A 17851-nucleotide genomic window follows, 5' to 3' on the forward strand; every position below is an offset into this window, starting at 1 on the left:
TTTGTCAAGATACTCAGTTACCCAGTGGGCCTCTCCCATGTATACATGTTATAAAGCTTTGTTTGATTTTCTCCTGCTATTCGATCTCATGTCAATTTAATTTGTAGCCCAGACAGAAAGGACCCAGAGTGGGTAGAGGATAGTCTTCCTCCCCTTCAATACCAAACAAACGTTTGTTTTCTTTCTTGTTTCCAAAAGTTGCTTTTTAAGGAATAAAGCAAGTTAGCGTTTCAAGAAAAAAATTAACGTATAAAATTCGAGAATTAACAGTGATGTTAATTCTCATAAAACCTTCCCCAACTCTTCCAATTAGAATTAAATGCTTCTTTCTGCTCCAACAGTGCATGCTTGTTCCTCTCCTCAGCATCAGTGTCATTCTGTCTTACAGTACATTTAGATATTTGAATGACAGTCTCCTCCAGTGGATGACTCACTTTCCAAGGGCAGGGACCAGATGCATTTGTCTTTATGTCTACAACACAGTATCATGTTCACAGAAGGCCATGCTCAGAGATTCATACTTTATTCAACAAGGATTTATCAAATGCCCTGATATGTGTCAGTTGCTGCTTGTCACTTATGGCAAATCCATACATTCTTAATCCTCATATAATAAGGTGTAGTCTCCACTCTTGAAGAATTCGTGGTTTGATGCATTGATAAATGTTGGTTGGTAAATGAATGAAAGATAACAATGAATGTTACCTGGCTGAGAACAGAACTTCAGTTACTGAAGTTGTATGGGTAAAATTGGGCAAAGAGTAACAACTGTCACAAACTAAATATTGACCATATATCCTAGGTGTTTTACACCTTAACTTGCTTCACCCTCCTCAGAATATTTCCATGAAAAATTTTTTTATCCACATTTTGCAGACCAGAGAACTGGGGCCCAGTGAGGATTGGCAACTTGCTTTCGTGAGTCACTGATGAGCAGCTTGCCAAGAAGTGTCAGGGAGCAGCTGACACCAATCCAAAGAGAGAAGAAAAAATTCTGAGGCTTCCCCAGAAGCCCCTGCCCGGGGCTTAGGATACCTGCTTACCTGAGAAATTGTGAGAAGAAAGGAAATAAATATTGTAATAGGCCAACCACTGCCAAAATACCGCAGCATTAGCCAGGCCAGGGCTTCCAAAATCAAGATCTGGGCGAGGTGAAGGAAGAAGAACCCCAGATTGGTGCTGAACATATTCATAGCCTCTAACTTTCTCCGCAATTCTTGGAAATCCTCCACCAACTGGAACTGCAAAATAAATATTCAAGCAAGGAATTAGTTCCCTCAAGAGTAAGGGAGGACAAATTAACATAATGAATAATATAGTTTATTAACTTATTAATGCCTTAATTTTATGAATAGAAATTTCTTCACATTAATAAATTTATTGAGCAGAATTAAAAATGAATAAACAGTGAACAAACCTTTGAAGAGTTTATGAGAATTGTTTTTCCCTCTGGAGTAGAGAAAGATGTGTAGTGACTTGTAAACTGTCCTCAAAGTGTTAGGGAATTCAGTTGGTATTAGTTTCTTTTTCTCAGTGAGGGGTGGTCAGTAAAGAGAGACGTAAGTCTAATAGTGATCTTTTAAACCATCGGTATTATATCAGACGTTGATTTCTCTGGTTATGTTTTCGAGAACCCTGTTGTCTATATGGATCTGCATTACTGTAGTTAGTGGTAAAGTTCAAAAAGTGTTTTCAGTGCCATCAGCTGTTTATATGGATCTCCAGAAACAACACATGATCTCTGGTGACATTAGTTTGTGCCTGCTGGTTGGTGGGGTCCTTGTCCTGTGTACATGTACTGTGTGTATATTCATGTATGTGTCTGTATAAGGCTTGCATTGGTTTACAAGCTTGCCACATTATAGTGGAGAGTCACTGCAAAGGCTGAGAAGAAATCTCTCTTAGCTTAATGAGTATAATGGGTTTAAAATCAGGAGAGTTGAGAAAGTGACCAGGGTATAAGAAAGAGAGCAGGATTGTTCAGATGTAAGTAAGGGCAGAAATCTGAAATAAAAAAAGAAAGAGCTATGAACATAGTTCTAGAAGCCAAAAATTTTATTAAAACTTTATTGATGCAACATTTTAAGTATTCACTTCTGGGAAAAGTCTGGATGGGCTCATCTCTCAAGTCCCCATCAACCCTGGAATTCTGATAGCCATAGATAATTTTAAGAGGTCAACTCTAGAGTGCCTCCCAGCCTGATCATATTTTCCAACCCCTTTATTGTAAAAAGAGCAAAGGGTCACCAAAGCCCAGAAAAGCGACAGGTATGAAATCATCAGCAAGACAGTGACAGATGCTGGACTTAAACCTATACTTCCTGATACCCAGTTTAGTGCTCAAATAGAAATTGTATTTACATGTATCTATATATAGAGAAAGTATCAATATATATATAGTATATGTAACTATATCCAATGTAGATATGTATATTCTATATGTATCTATATATAGAGAGAGTATCAATATATATATTGTATATGTATCTATATATATAGAGTATATACATATATACACACATATATTTATACATATTTAAATGTATATATATATACATATATATATACACACATACAGATATACTAAAGAAAATTTATGGAAGACTTTAACAGCCAGAAAACAACACTCATTTTGACAATGAATGATTATCTCTTAACTCTCAGTCTTTGTGGGATTTACTTTTCCTTAGAGTAAATTTTTAGGACAAATAATTACGCATTGCATCATCTTCCCTTTTAAATCTGGAGTTTCCTGGCCTAAATGATGGGGACATATTACTAGTGTGACCATGGAGTTCACATTATTGATAGTACCTAAAATTTATTTAGCATTTCCTCTGTTCCGATACTATGCTTGAAATGTCTTTAACTCTTTCAATAATCTCACAATAATTCTTATGAGGTTGATGCTATTGTTCTTGCTCTATTATACAGAGAGAAACTGAACCACAGAAAGGTTTGGTAACTGGCTTAAACTCATACAACTTGTGGCAGGGCTGGGTTGTGAGTCTAGACTGTCAACCCAAGATCCCATTCTTTCAAATACAGAGCTGTGCTTCCTGACACACAACATTGCAGGATGCACACGATGCACGTGGACCTACGGAGCAAGCCTGAGTGTTGATCTCAGTTCTGCACGTAACCAGTGCTGTGGCCTCAGATTCCTCCTGTCCTGTGAGTATGTTTCCTCATTTCTTAAAGCAGAAATATTATCTTGATTCTATCTGCCTCTCAGTGATATATGAATCAGCAGTTTGTAAAAATCATTTCAAAAGAATTGTACAAATGTAACCTGTTTAAAAAAAATACATGGCAAACAATGAAACGTTCAATAGTAGTTGAAATCCCTTTAAACTTAATGTAAAACTATCCTGGTGAATTTTTAGTCTTTTATAGACCCTATCCTTCGGGAGACAGTATTTCAGGTATCTAAATTGTTAGAGAAAGAAAGAGTGGCACCCTGCCCTGAGAATACTTAAGGAATTGGGCCACAAATACATGACTTGGAATTCCAGGACTTTGACACATCAGCTTTGGGACTTGCAGAAAGTAATTTATTCTCCTTGAAGTATAATTTTCCCAAATGTATAGAGGGCTGTAGTTGAGATATTCACATCTTTCATTTAACAGCTATTTATAGAGTTCTTAATGCATGTCTGATCTTGTGCAGGTAGATCCTGAGGACACAGACATAAGCAAAATAGACCTATTCTTTGCTCTCATGGGCTTAGTTTCACAGGGAACATAGATATAGACATCAACCTATAAGTACAAGCAATCATAGGAAAAACATTATAGGCTACACATGCTCTTGTGTTCTTAGACCTCACTTACATTTTTGTTTCTCTCCTGGCTGGGCTCTCCTGGGGCAAGCTCTCCGATGAGCAGTGGCTTAAGGTACAATTGCACAATGTCAAGGTTTGGGTGCACGGCTCTGAAGACATCCTGTAAAGCAGAAAGAATTATTAGAGGCTTAAAGGAGACTTGCTTAATTACAAATAATCTTCTTACCTACCTCATCCTGTGCCCGTCTTGGGAACCAGCACTAACTCTGTTATAGAGAATTCACTCCTACCTCCAGGTTGATGCTTCAAGTTGATCAAAATTACCTTTGTGAACACCCTCTGAAAAAGCTCACGCTGGAAGAGTGACTTACTGAATGCACTGCTTCACTAGGCAACTCCAGCGTAGCCAGGCTATTGCCAAGCATTAGAAGAGATTGCTGCTTATTTTACTGAGCAGCAGAAGAAAGAGTTGGCTTAAGTTAATGGGCCATGATGAATCTTGAACATCCAACATCAGGCTTAGTGTGGAAGCTGCTCCCCTTTTCCGAGGCATGCAGTAACCAAGGCTGCTTCTGCAAATCCTGTCTCCCACCAAAGTCTCCCTCTTGCTTCTTGGCCAAGGTCCAGGGTAATGAGACTCTTGAATTAAGTTCTGAAGACAGACAGGTTAAAGTTGATGATAGTAGCTTAAGACAGATGCATAAGAGAGAAGGGGAGCACAGCCCTTTAGCTCTGGGTGGTCCAAAGTAGCACACTCGTGGCTAAGTTTGTCACTGAAGGAGTCTCATCACTCTGCTTCAAGAGCACCAGGGCGGTGTCTGCTGGGGATTGTGACAGCCAGACACAGAATAGAGTTGATCATTTGTATTTTCCATCTCAGGTCCCACGTTAATTAACAACTTTAAGTGGCTGTGAGAAGCATTGGTAGTCCTATATCCTGCTTATATTTGGAAGGAAGAGATATTCTCTTCCCACCTAGGGATTTAAACAGATTTTGGGAAGGAGGATTCTCCAAGAGAAAGATGCTGGACTTTGTGCTATACGATATTGGGGATGGGAGTGATTAAAAATGTAATATAACCACGGTTCTATCTTGAATACATGGAAGACATACACATTAATCTGGAGTGCTGGTGTTGCATAGTGCTAAGGAAGTAGACCCTGGAGTAGCCTTCCTACATCTAAATTCTGGCTTTGCCACTTACTAGCTGTGTAAACCTGTATAAGTCACTTGACCTGTCCATGCTTCTTTATTCTTTTCTCCTACATGGGGTTGATGATTATACCAACTCAATTCATAAATTTACTGTAAGGATTAAGTGAATTAATTAGAATCCGATTGGCACATAGTAAATTCTCAATATATGGCAGTGACCTTTCTTATATTTATACCTCTAGTGATAAGAATTCACTACCTACCTTCTCTTAAATACAGCAGTTCAGAGATTTTATTCCTGTACCCCAACACCTAATGTGCAGTGGGCTCTGAATTAGTGAATATAATGAAACCTCCATCTTCAAATCCTATGGCAACTTTAGATATATCCAAGAATTACATCGGAGCCTACTTATTAGAAGGTGCTTATATACTGAACAAGGTTAATTATAGGGGTGCAATATCAGTCTTCAAACTCACTTCACCTAATGGTCTTTAGATTCAATGAAGTAAAAAGGGCTTTGTATCTGCTAGAACCAGTCCAGGCTCTACAGTCCATTCTGCTTCTGCATACTTCTTCTGACATCTTTGGGAAACATGGAACTGTACATAATTTCAAAGGTGTTTTTAAATTATCACATTGTACAATTCTAACGCTTAGTTTCCCTAACCTGGAAGAGAGTCAGTCAGTGATTAAGAAGGTGACTAAAGAATTATAGGGTGATCCATACTGAACAATCATGTTCTCCTTGTTGTTTTGGAGCAGATTAGAATGGAAAATCCATCAGACCAGATCTGATGGATCAAGATCAGAGTGTAGAGGAAAGGTAAGCTATTGCAATTTCATCCTACTCTGGTCAATAATCCAGAGTCCTGGAACAGTGTGATTACAGTAATATTCTTCTGGGTTCATTGTTTCTTCTGATCCCCAACAAGATTCACAGATCATCACTACAACAACCTATACTGAAGACCTACAGAGTTTCCAGAATAGCAGGCATTGACTTGCTATGTGGAACTCTTTTCACTGTATTGAATGGGTAGTACAACAAAGGAATTTAGGTAGTCTTAGAATATTCGATTTTAAGAATTTCCTAATAGAGTCAGGATACTGCGTGGGTTGTGAAATCTCCTTGAAAGACCCACAAAAATGGGTTCTCTTAACATTCTTGGGCAAGTATATTCCTGCTGAAGGAAGGAGAAGGGAAAGTGCCCACATTTATTGAGTGTATCCTATGTACAAGGCACTCTATGGGCCGAGTCATAATCATTACCTTAGTTTTGTGAGGTTCCATCGCTTTGCTGCACCGATAAAGACATTATGTTTCAGAGTGAAGAAATATCTGGCCCCAAAAGCCACAGTAAATGGTAGAGCAAGGATTTCAACTCACGGCCATGTGATTCTAAAAGCTATGAAGCTGTAAAGGTCCATTCCAGCCTTCACATGGATAATTCTTATTCTGAAAGGCCTCTCAAGAGAGGAGTGGTGGCAGATAGTTTTGGCATGATGTTAAAATCAGTATGTATCTGCTGGACAGATAGTAATAGTGTCTGTTCACCTTAGGTTTTAATTACGTGAATCACTTTGCTTCTGGCTCCAACCTACCTCTCCAGGCTTACCTTTTATCTCATGCACCATCTTGTCCACTGGAACTCTCCCCATTCAATAAACATTCCATGTCCCTCTATGGTTCTGAAGCTTTGCACATACTGTTCCATTTGCCTTCACTGCCTTTCTCCACTTTTTCTACATAAAAGCTCCTCCTCACCCTTCAAGATCCAGATGAAATATTGCCTCTCCCAAGTCACTCAGGAAAGCTTTCCATGATCTTGTCTGGGCTCCCATTACAGTTTGTTCCTAGCACTTTTCAAATTATGTTGCAATGAATATGTATATCCATCCCCTTCTCTAGTATTCTTTGAGTTTTTTGAAGACTAGGACCATGCACTAGTGATTAAATTATACCTACTGTCTATCTTTGTGCCTGGAATACGGCATGTGATTAATGGATAAGAGAAAGGGTAAGTGAACAGATGAATAGGGGCTTTCTGGTCAAGGAGAAACTTGGGATCATCAAAGTGTTGAGCTCAGAGGAAAGAGATCTTAAGTATCACCATCTCCCCCCTATCCTCAGCATCTCTATTTTCTGACCTTTTTGCTACTTTAGCACCTCCCATTTTCATCTGTTAGCCTTCTGATTCCCTTCTAAACAGCGTCTCTAATCCTTAACTCATTTATAAGTTCATATCATAGCTTATCTCAAAACTGATTATTTCCATAAGTGCATCAACACAGGACTGTTGTGATTATTACTTTGCTTTCACAAATATCTTGAAAATCCTGCTAAAGTTTTGCTGTTGTTTAACGGGGGATGGAGATATTTTCTTTGCTGTAAAAGCAGTACGGTCCCTCATGCAAGAGAAAAGTATGTAACATCAGAAGGCCTGAGAAAAAAACCTGCCTTTACAACTTTTTTAAGAACTGTATAGAAGTTGTGTCCAGGCTGAAGGTACCCAGCCAATATGGTGTGTATGAGCTGAAATCCAGTGGGCATTCTGTTTGCCAAATCTTTAGCTGCAACCACCCAGAATGTGCCTTCCTAAATCACACGAAGGCAAAGTATAGGGCAGCAGGCAAGAAGGCTGTTTTAAACTGGTAAAATTACTTAATTTCTCAAGCCTCTCTCTTTTTTCTAAATGTAGATAACAATACCCAGTCTACTCTATGGGTTCATTAATTCCTTCATTCATTTATTCAGTCATTCTAAAACCTTACTGAGGATCCAGCATAGTGCTTTAGAGCTTGTGATTTGGAATCAGACATCAATAAATGACCACATTTTAATATTATTATTTTTTAGCAGTTCATCTGAGGTGGGTTGAAATTTCCCAAATTACAGGAAAGAAATCATCAATAGTGAATATATGTATATAGTCACAAAACAACATAACTGGAACATAGCCCTTGATTTACTCACCTCAAGAAAGCTCACTAGTATATTCAATACCCAATCATAGATACCGATTCCCACATCTTTGGGTAATTTCTCTTCTGCTCACACTTCTCAGATCTCATCTGCTCCAAGACAATGGCTACAACAAGTCTTCTCATGTTTTGGGTAGAGCATGAGTTGTGAACGGGCCCATTTGTGGGGAACATGCAGTCTTTGCCCTTGTCCTGGGAGAGAGCAGCTTTGGAGTGGAGAATGTTCACATGAAGTCACTCAGATTCCCCTTCACCCACAGGGAGAAGCAGAGGGTTATTTTTCCACTGCAATTCATTCTATTCTTTGGGAAGTTTCACCATTTGAAAGCTCATCCTCATACTGAGATTTTTTTCCTATAATACTTTCAGCTGAGCTTCAGCCTAAACTCTCTCTGTCCACTCTCCCTTCCAAACCTGCTCATCGTCCTGGCTCCTGTATCCTGTAATGGATATCACCACCCCGTTATCGAAGCCTGATATCCAAAAGTTAGTTTAAACTCCTTCATCCTGTTTACTCATCGAGTCACTTATCCAATATTATAAATTATGTTTCCTAGATATCCTTAACACTTATCCTCTCTTCTCTATTCCTGTTCTCAATGCCTTGTTTAGGCCTTCAACATGTTCCCTGGACTCCTTCCTTCCTTTTGAAGGACTCTTCTTGATTTCATCCTTCACTTAACTGCCTCGCTGGGCTTTCAGAAAAGCAGCATCTCCTCATGGCCCATTTCCACCTGTCCGCACTTTGGCATTTCTCTCTCTACTCCCCTACCTATTTTTCAACCTGAATAGTCGTTAAAATGAGAATTGGATTAATTAAGACATTTTGACAACCCTGAGGAGACGTAATTAGCACTGATTATTAATTTCCTTTCACTAACAGCTATAAACCTGGGTGGATTTTGTTGTCACCATTTTGGGTGGGAAGGGATGCTGTGCTAGAGAAGCGTCATGTGTGGCAGAAGGAGAGGAAAACATACAGTGAGGGTAAGATGCAGATTCCTGAGCTCAGGATCCAAGATCCTTTCTCCCTCTCCTCCACTTTTCTTTCCTTTCTCTCCCCTCCATTCATCTTCTCCTCCTCCTCCTCCACTTCTCATCCTCAGGCCATGGCAGTCACTGACATTAACCGAGTCCATAATATTTGCCAATATTGGGCTAAGACAAAGTTGGGCATGGGTGTTAGCCCAAGGCCAATCTACCTCAGCAAAAAGAGGAGGATTGGCAACGGATGTTCGCTCAGGGCTAATCTTCCTCAACAAAAAAAAGAAAAAAGAGTTAACAAAAAAAACAAACTTCTCACTATTTTACACATGTGCTCCTTTATCCCTTCCACCCTCCCCCCACCCCTTCACCTCTTGTAACCACCTACCTGCTGTCCTTATCTACTGGTGGTGAACATGATTCAGTCCACACAGAAACTGAAATACAATAATGTACACCTGAAATTTACATAATATAACAAGCCAATGTGACGTCAATAAAATAATTTAAAGGCAAAAGAAATATGTATGCAAGTGACTCAAACAAAACTGCAATTGTTGTGTATATGTTATAATATTGTACTTTATAAAAAATAAACTTTGCTTAAGTTCCAGTATATCTGGGAAAAAAAATCTTGTGGCTAACTACTCATGTGCATTTCCTGTCATCAAATGCAGTGTAATCTTCATTTTCTTGATTGCAACATAGCCCATCTTATGGATATATTGTGATCAATCTAATCAGTTCTTGGACTAATAGGTTGTTTCTGGCTTTCCTGGAGTGAGCACTTCCAGGTGGGTAGGCCTCGCCTAGAGTCTAGTTATTAGCAATGTGTCATTAGTTTTACATCATATAGTTTGAAAACAATCAGATAACTCACATGTGCAATAATAGGAGCTGATGTGCCATTTTTGTTTTATGGACTTATTTTTCTCAGTAAAGTTCTTTGGAGAAGATTCCAATTCATCTCAGGGGAAGTAAGTAATAATAAAACACAAGAGCTGCATCTTTTGAGTATTTAATCTGGGCCAAGCACCACAGGGAGCACTTTATTTTATATCCACTGACTGTTACAACAATTCTAAGATGAAGGTATGATTATTCCCACTTTCCACATAAGGGATCCAAGGCTCCAAGAGCTTCAGCAACCTCCTCAGGACATTCCTAGTAAGCGCTGGAGCCCAGATGCAACCAGACCTGTTTTATTCCCAAACAAGTATTCTTAATCGATAGGCTGGAACCCTAACAAGGGTTTTAGAATGGCTGACTACATGAGTGAATGAAATAATGACCCTATGGGACAGACTACTTAGGTACCATTTTTTACCTTTTATGAGGATGGAGGCTTGGAGAATAGTTTCTGTGGAAATAAGAAAAGGGTGCCCCTTCCGGGCAAGTGCAACCATGGGTCCAGGGCTGGCACACAGAGACCATACTTTGGTCCATATTTGCCTTTCACGGCGCAACCTGTAAACACATCTTAAGTTGTAGAGTAAGCATTGGACCTCAGGTCCTCTGACTTTATGTTCTGCTACCCTTCACTAGAAAGCATGATGCTTCTCCATCCCTCATGGACTCCTCTATTCCCAATCAGATGTCATCAAATATAATCAGATTTCTAAGCTGGTGGTAAACAAGAAGTTAAATCACATCTCTGAGGTGATGAATGCCAGTGGTATGAATAACAATAACTACAATTTAATAAAGCTTTATTAAGTGTCTGACATTGTGTTAAGCACTTTGTAAGCATTAGTTTTATTTACCATAAACCAGTTAGATAGGTAAGTCATTCCCATTTTGCAGATGATGAAGCTGAGGTTCAGAGCATTTCAATAAGTTTCCCAGGTTCACATAACGGATTCTCAAGCTCTGGCTCCCCATACTCTGAGTAGCCATGGAGTATGGTGGCTGTCACAATTCTCCTGGCACCTTCCCATTCTTCTTGAGCCATTTTCCTTTGGAACACATTTTCTCTGGTCACTATTGGGTTTACTTTCCTAAAGTCTAAGGTATACGGCCGACCATGCTGAGAATTTTCCTTCTAAAAATACGAATCCTAAGATGGCATGGATATTTTTCCCTAAGGTTCTGATGATTGCTATTTTGTTAATCAATTCCTTCTTGTTGGCTAATCTTGGATGCAGAACCACGATCTTTTCCTAACTTCTGGGAGATAAAAGTCATCATAAAATTACAGATTTATCACCGGAGCTGCCTCAAGAGGAGTGAGTCTATGAGTTATTTTCATGGTGGTTGAAGGTCTGTGTCTCTGCCAACATATCCTCTGAGCTAATTCTCTGACTTGTGTTAGAAAAGCATTATCCACGTTATCTCTGAGTTGTGGGAATGAGGGGCTGCACTAGATAGGGATCTGTAGTATTTTTTTCTTTTTATTTCTGTTCATCTCTCTCCTGTTATTTGTGCACAAACTCTTTCCACCTTGCTGCTTCTACCCTCAGTTCCCTGGATTCCTACACAGCAGGTATCTTCCTGACACACACAATACTCCCATCCCTTGCTACAAGCTCATGCTCATTTTCCCAAGAAAAGGTTGAAATTTGTTTAACAAATATCAGGTCAGACACAAGTGGTGAGAATGTAGCAGGGTATGTTCATAAAGGAATTCATCTCACTGCACAATCAAGACAGGAAGTTAGTAGAAGAGGAACCCGGTCAGAGAAGGGAGATGAGAAATTAGGAGAAAAACACGTTGATAGTATCAAAAGAAAAAACTTGGTTACTTTGCAAAGTTTCCAGTTGCTTGCTTATTCTGTTATTATTAGCACAGTACCATATACAGAGTGGTGCTTAGTGAATCAATGTTTTCAAACCAGTTGGAGAATTTAAATACTAAACAGTGAAAACAACAAAGGCAACAAAGCAAGAAAAGTTTGGCTTTAAATGTCTGCTCCACCACATATTAATTTTCTGATCTTGGGTGACTTATTTAGCTCTTCTTATTCACTGTTTCTTTATCTGTACAATGTATAGAATAAAATTTCTAATTGGGATAAAAGAAACTTCCCTATAAAATACTTTAGAAGGGCTTCCTAAATGCATTTAAGGGTTTGAGAGATCTCTCTATCAAATATTAAAAGGCAATTTTAATTTTTAAGATCTCAGTTATAAAAGCCTTTATGGTCAAAAACCTACCCGATTTCAAATTGTGGCACTATCACCTGCTGGCTCTGTGATACATTATTTGCTTCTTCCAACACTAATTTTCTCGTGTGTAATATGGAGATAATATTCACCTTCCTCATGGTGAGCTTTAAGTGAGGTGATTCATTTTAACATGTCTAGGGTATTCTAGGCATCCCGTAAATGTTACAGTTTTCTTTTTCTTACTTAGCCATTTTGGTGGGGGAGGGTAGAGAAGAGAAGCAGTGAAGAAAAGTGGAAAGAGTAGAATTTAAGAAAGATAAAAGTTTTGAATCTGAGTTCTGCTGCTGGGTGACCACGGGCCAGTCATTTAACCTCTCTGATTTTAATTTCTTCTTCTGTGGAAGTGGGTTGTATTATTACCTGTATCACACTCAATGAGCTACAGGATGCAAGAGAGCTCTGCAAACTCTAAAAGCCTATGTCATTGTAGGTTTTCATCATTGTTATTAACAACAGTTTGATGCCTAACTTAGGAATTGCTGTTTTTCTTTAGATACTCCAATTATAAGAGTCTGACAAATTCCTACCTGTGTGCAGACATACCTTTCCGGATTTTACTCACTTATTTTATTTACCTTGTAACTTTCTTCTTACATGAGAGTGACTCCATTTGAAAACAAAACAAAAGACCAAGAACAAAACAAAACCCAGAACACACAAACATAGTATCCCCTGTCAAGGTCTGAGTTCATCCCAAACCTGGTGAAGATAACAGCTAGACTGTGAGGCTTAATTTGCTTCCAAATTCTTGCTGAATAAGAATCTTAAAAACTTGGTTTGGGAGGAGAGGAGCGATTATGGAGCTTGAACACATTCTTGAAATATTTTTGGGAAGAGAACCAAGGTCCCAGCCATCAGTGGCTAGAAGAGAGAGAGGTAGAGCTTTGAGTTCCTTACCGTGGCATCTTCCCCAGCACAGTGGTTGAGGACTCGGCGCCCACCTGGATGCCTGTTGGCCCAGGCAGTAACATCGTAGACCTTGCGATTGATCACCAGCCACTGGTCTGCCTTCTGATTGTGTTTCTGGATCTCCTGCCAGCTGTATGTGTTGAGGCTTTGCCTGGGCATGTCACAATTGCCATTTGCCTCCTGCTTTACAGAAGCCTCGGCTTTCCCATTTGCTCCTGGTTTCCAGTTTGCCTGATGCTTCTCACCTAGGTAGGGCTGACTCTTTCCTACAAAGCGCTCACTGCCCTCATGTTTTTCTTCAAACTTCATCATCATTGAAGCCCTGGGATTTCTGGGTTGACTCCTGAAATGTCTAATTCTCACCTCTGAGTGGCTTATCAAATGACCCTTTCCTCTCCTTTTCTTTCACTGCAGTATAATGCCCGAACACAAAACCTTGTAGCTTAGTTGTCTCCTCGCAAACCTGGAAGTGTTTATCCAGCCTGTAACTTCTCTGTCTGTCCTGAATCTTTTCTGCCCTGATGGAGGCTGGGCCACCTTTTTTCCTGGGAGGTTAGATGACTTTTCTCTCCTCACTTCTCCTCTCCCTCCTGGCTGATCTCATAGCAGCATCCTCCTTCACCAGTAAACGTCTTTTATTGTAGAGCTGGGGGCCAATGGCAGTCAGGGTGAATTCTGTGGCGTGTCCCAGAGAGGAGGGGCTAGGCTTGGGTCACATGACTCCCCTGATTCACATCATTCTGGTTAGGGTTCACCAGCTCTCTGAGGTGTGTGTGAATGAGGACATCTAGATCAGTTAATTCAACATGTGAGGGTTTTTAAGCTGTTTTTACAACATATTTTCAAAGAAAGGTTTAGGTTTACCAAAAAAGAAAATCACTGATAAACCAGTTTTTCTCTTCTCTCTCCCTTTGAAAGCCGATGAAACCTATCAACATGCCTAAAGATAACAGCAACTGACATTTGCTGGAACACATGATGATTTACACAGCACCTGTCACATGCTTTATCTTATTTAATTCTCACATCGATCTTTTCAGGGAGGTGCTATTGGTGTCCCATTTTCCAGGTGAGAAAACAGGCTGAAGGCCTCAGATAAGTGCCAGAGTCATCCTGTCAGTGAGAAGTAAACAGGTGCACGAATTCATATTTTCTGATTCCAAATCCCAAACTCTTTCTACTCTATTCTCCAAACGTAGGGTCTAGTCATATGCGTGTATTAATAACTTGATTCAGTGGTTAGAAAGGAGGCAGAAGAAGAGATTACAGGGTCATTTGGTGGAGGTGGTGGGGGTGGTTCTTAATTTTAAGAAAAGAGGCAGCATGAAATAATAGAAAAATCCTATTCTCACATTTGGGAATTAGTCCCAAGTAAATCATCAGTAACTCAGCCCAAGATTCATGTAGTAACAGTTTTCTTCCAGTGTTATTTTTAATTGTAAAAAATCAGAAATGGCTTACATGTCAAATAATAAGGAAGAAGGCTGATTTATTATGTACATTTTGAATATTATATAACCATTAAAAAGGAGTTGTTATAGCATTTTTAATGGCGTAGACTCATGTTTGCAATATAACGTGAAAAAATTTGTCAATAATATTCTATTTACTGAATAGTATATGATTAGAAGGAAAAATGTTGGTATTAGTTGTCTTTAGATTACAGTACTATTGAAGTGATTTTCTTCTTCATTCTCTACGATATTTTCCAAATATTCTACAAATGTATACATGTTATTATATAATTTAGAAAAAGCAGGGTTATTTAAATAAAATAGAGAAACAAAGAAAGAAAGAAAAAGCATGGATTTTGGAGCTAGGTGGTTCTGGGGTCGTATTTCAGCTCTACCATATATTAGCTGTAGAACATCATGCAAATTACCTTACTTCTTTGGGCTTTTGTTTTCCTATCTGTACAGTAAAAGAATAAGCACAATTCTCAGGATTACATTAAATGAATGTAAGTGCTTTGGTATTTACAGAAACCCTCAGTAGTTTCTGTATGGGAGTCTCACAAATCCAACATATATACATTTGGTACAATTGGTATGTTAAACATAAGTTCAAGATAGCTCCAGAATTTCAGTGTAAGTGAAGTTTGAGGGCAACACTCTGGTTAGAAATTTATTGGGGCAGGTAAGGGGCTTGTCCAGAAGAGTTGGCACTTTATGTAATCTTGCGATAGTGTCATTTTGCCTTCTCAGACAATACAGACACACTGGTAGAAAGTGCGTGCGTGTGTGTGTGTGTGTGTGTGTGTGTGTGTGTGTTGAGGAAGATAGCTAAAGACCTTCACATCCTTCCATTGGTATTACCATTGGAAATACTTGGTACATAGCAGGGGCTCTGAAATTGTTAGTTTCCTGTCTGTGCCTGCTTGGACATTAAGCTATAAATATACCTACTCATTCCTTTAAAACATTTGTACTTGTTATATTCTGCAGGACGGGGGGCTGTTTACAATAATGGAAACATCACAAACTTAGCCACAAATACCTAAGCTGAGTATTCTTGCTCAGATTCTTATTATCTCTGTATGTCAGCTATCTTATTCTATAAAACGAAGTGAACAAAAACTATACTCATAAATTTGCAGAGAGCATTAAATTATATTATATACGGCAAGAATCTAGTCTAACACCTAATACCTGGAGTTACTCACTAGATGTACCACACACTATTATTATTATTGTACACGTTTCATTTATTGCTCAGGAATGTTGTTACCTGTATCTGATAGTTATTCTTTCAGCTCCCTGGGCCTCATTTCATTTTATTTGTTTTTTAAGGAAATGTTGTCATTTAAATGACCATTGTTCTGTAGGCCCAGGAGCCTGGTCTCCTGATAGTGTGTGATTGGCTGGCCCTGCCATGAGCAGGATTCAAGTGGGGCAGCACGGCCTCATATTTAGACTCATCATGATCACTTACTCTTGGGGTCTCTAAGCTACTGCCTTATCTCATGGAGAGAATGGAGAAATGGAAAGGAAAAGGTAAACATGAACAGCCAAGATGTTTTGTCTTCAACTAGTCAAAGAACAGATGAGAATGGCTAGAGGATAGAGCGGGAAATTAAATTCTAAGGTCCAGGAGGGCAGTGATTTTGCCTGTTTATTTCATCACTCTATTTGTCGAGTCTGGTCTAGGATTAGGTCCTCATGAAATATTTGTTAAATAAGTGAATAAATACATGAATGAACAACCAGGCTGATGGGACCGAGTTTCAGGCTTGCCAGTGACCTTTAGCGATCTCTCAGGTACTTCATGTGTAGAAAGAAAGAGTGAAGAGAAGAGACATTTGTCAAGCATTTGCATGCATCCGTCATATTTCCTTCCTTCGTTTAATTTAATTCTCACGATAGAGGTGTATGATTAGTGTTATTAGCTCCATTTCTTAGGCAGGGGAAATCAGGTTCAGAGAGAGATTAAATATTGTGCCAGGGATTAGATTGCTCAAAAGTGGTGGGATGGAGATGGCCTCTTAAAAATTTTTTCCTAAAAACCCTCTCATATTCACGGAAAATAAATGCATGCGCTGGTGGTCATGCTTCAAGTAGCTTCAAATGACTAGTTAATTCAGTTTTATTTTAAAACTTCATGGCAATTTTGATTCCTGTTTAGCAATATCCAGTATAGACTCATCTCAATTTTGGAAGATACTGTGGTTTCATGAGACACTTGGCTCATGGTCTCTAGGTCTGATGAAGCTTGCACAATGTCATTTGGCCTCGAGGACTTGGAGGCCACATTTAGAGGTATTTACACACCCTTCCTACATATCCACTGTGGATGCCTGGGTCAAGTGTGTGGGAAATATTGTTGTAACATCATAATTTATTGAAACAGACTCCATCACACAACTGAAGTCCTGATTCTTCTTCTCTCCTATTTCTCGCCTTTTTCTTCTCTCGTTCTTCACCTCACCCTCTCTCTTCTTTTACTCCTTCTCCCTCTTTTCCTCATCCTTCTTTTTTCTCATCCCTCCTCTGGACCTTTCAGCGATTAATACAGTATGTCTCCTTCACCATGTCTCTCCAGGTGAAGAGAAAACCAGCATTGTGTTTCTCAAGACCTCAAAGGTACTTCCCCTAAGTGCATGTGTAATATGTCTGTGTGTGTGTGTGTGTGTGTTTCACAGTGAAGAAGGAAGATTTAACTGGCCAGAGTAAGCTGCTCTGCAGGCAAAGTCTAGACAGGTCTTTATGTGTAAAGACAGGAATCCACTATGGTGATTCATATGGTATGTGAGAGCTTTTTGAAAATATGTATTAAATTAAATTTACTGGTTATCTTGAATTCAACAATTTTTACCTCATTTTCAGCACCTCTATTATATAAGCCCTGAGCACAGAATTGTAAATTTACTAGTTAAGATACATTCTCTCCATCTTCTAAATATCATAACGAAAGAACTGACCTTTTATAAGAATTAAGGACGGCAAAATTGAACGTTCTGACAAAGTGGAACGTGAAGGCTGTCTGTGTAAAAGCATTGAATAAATTCCAGGATGGACTTGTGGATGATCAGGGTGAGATTTTGTTGATCGACGATCGTTGCATCTCTTGGCTTTAAAGAGAGATGAAATGTTATTTTTTCCAGGGAGTTTTCGAAGTCCATAGTTCACAATCATTTAAGAACAAAATCTTAAATGGTTCAATTTTCTCCTCAAATTTTTACTTTTTAAAGTCTGGAACCTACATAAAAATTGCAATAGCAGGGAAATGAATACTCCTACACCTATCATCCAATTTCCCCAATTGTCAAAATCTTACCACATTTGCATTAGTTCTTCCACACTGCATGTGTAAGTACATCTCTAACTATGTATCTATCGTCTGTCTGTATATCTATCTATCTATCTATCT

At 39.0% G+C, this 17851-nt stretch overlaps 1 protein-coding gene across 1 annotated transcript in view; it reads right to left on the bottom strand.

Annotated features, from left to right (window-relative positions):
* LOC131395072 (fatty acid desaturase 2-like protein FADS2B) overlaps positions 1 to 13378 on the bottom strand; it is a 33155-nt gene extending 19777 nt beyond the window's left edge. The window contains exons 1-3 of the mRNA XM_058526877.1: positions 12974 to 13378; positions 3835 to 3945; positions 1044 to 1241 (exon numbers count right to left, since the gene is read on the bottom strand). Of these exons, the coding sequence (XP_058382860.1) occupies positions 1044 to 1241; positions 3835 to 3945; positions 12974 to 13300 (636 nt within the window). The 5' untranslated portion in view covers positions 13301 to 13378. The remainder of the gene's footprint in view (positions 1 to 1043; positions 1242 to 3834; positions 3946 to 12973) is intronic.
* Between the last annotated feature and the right edge of the window lie 4473 nt (positions 13379 to 17851).

This window comes from Diceros bicornis, chromosome 31, assembly GCF_020826845.1.
Source record: "Diceros bicornis minor isolate mBicDic1 chromosome 31, mDicBic1.mat.cur, whole genome shotgun sequence".
Classification (NCBI taxonomy): Eukaryota; Metazoa; Chordata; class Mammalia; order Perissodactyla; family Rhinocerotidae; genus Diceros; species Diceros bicornis.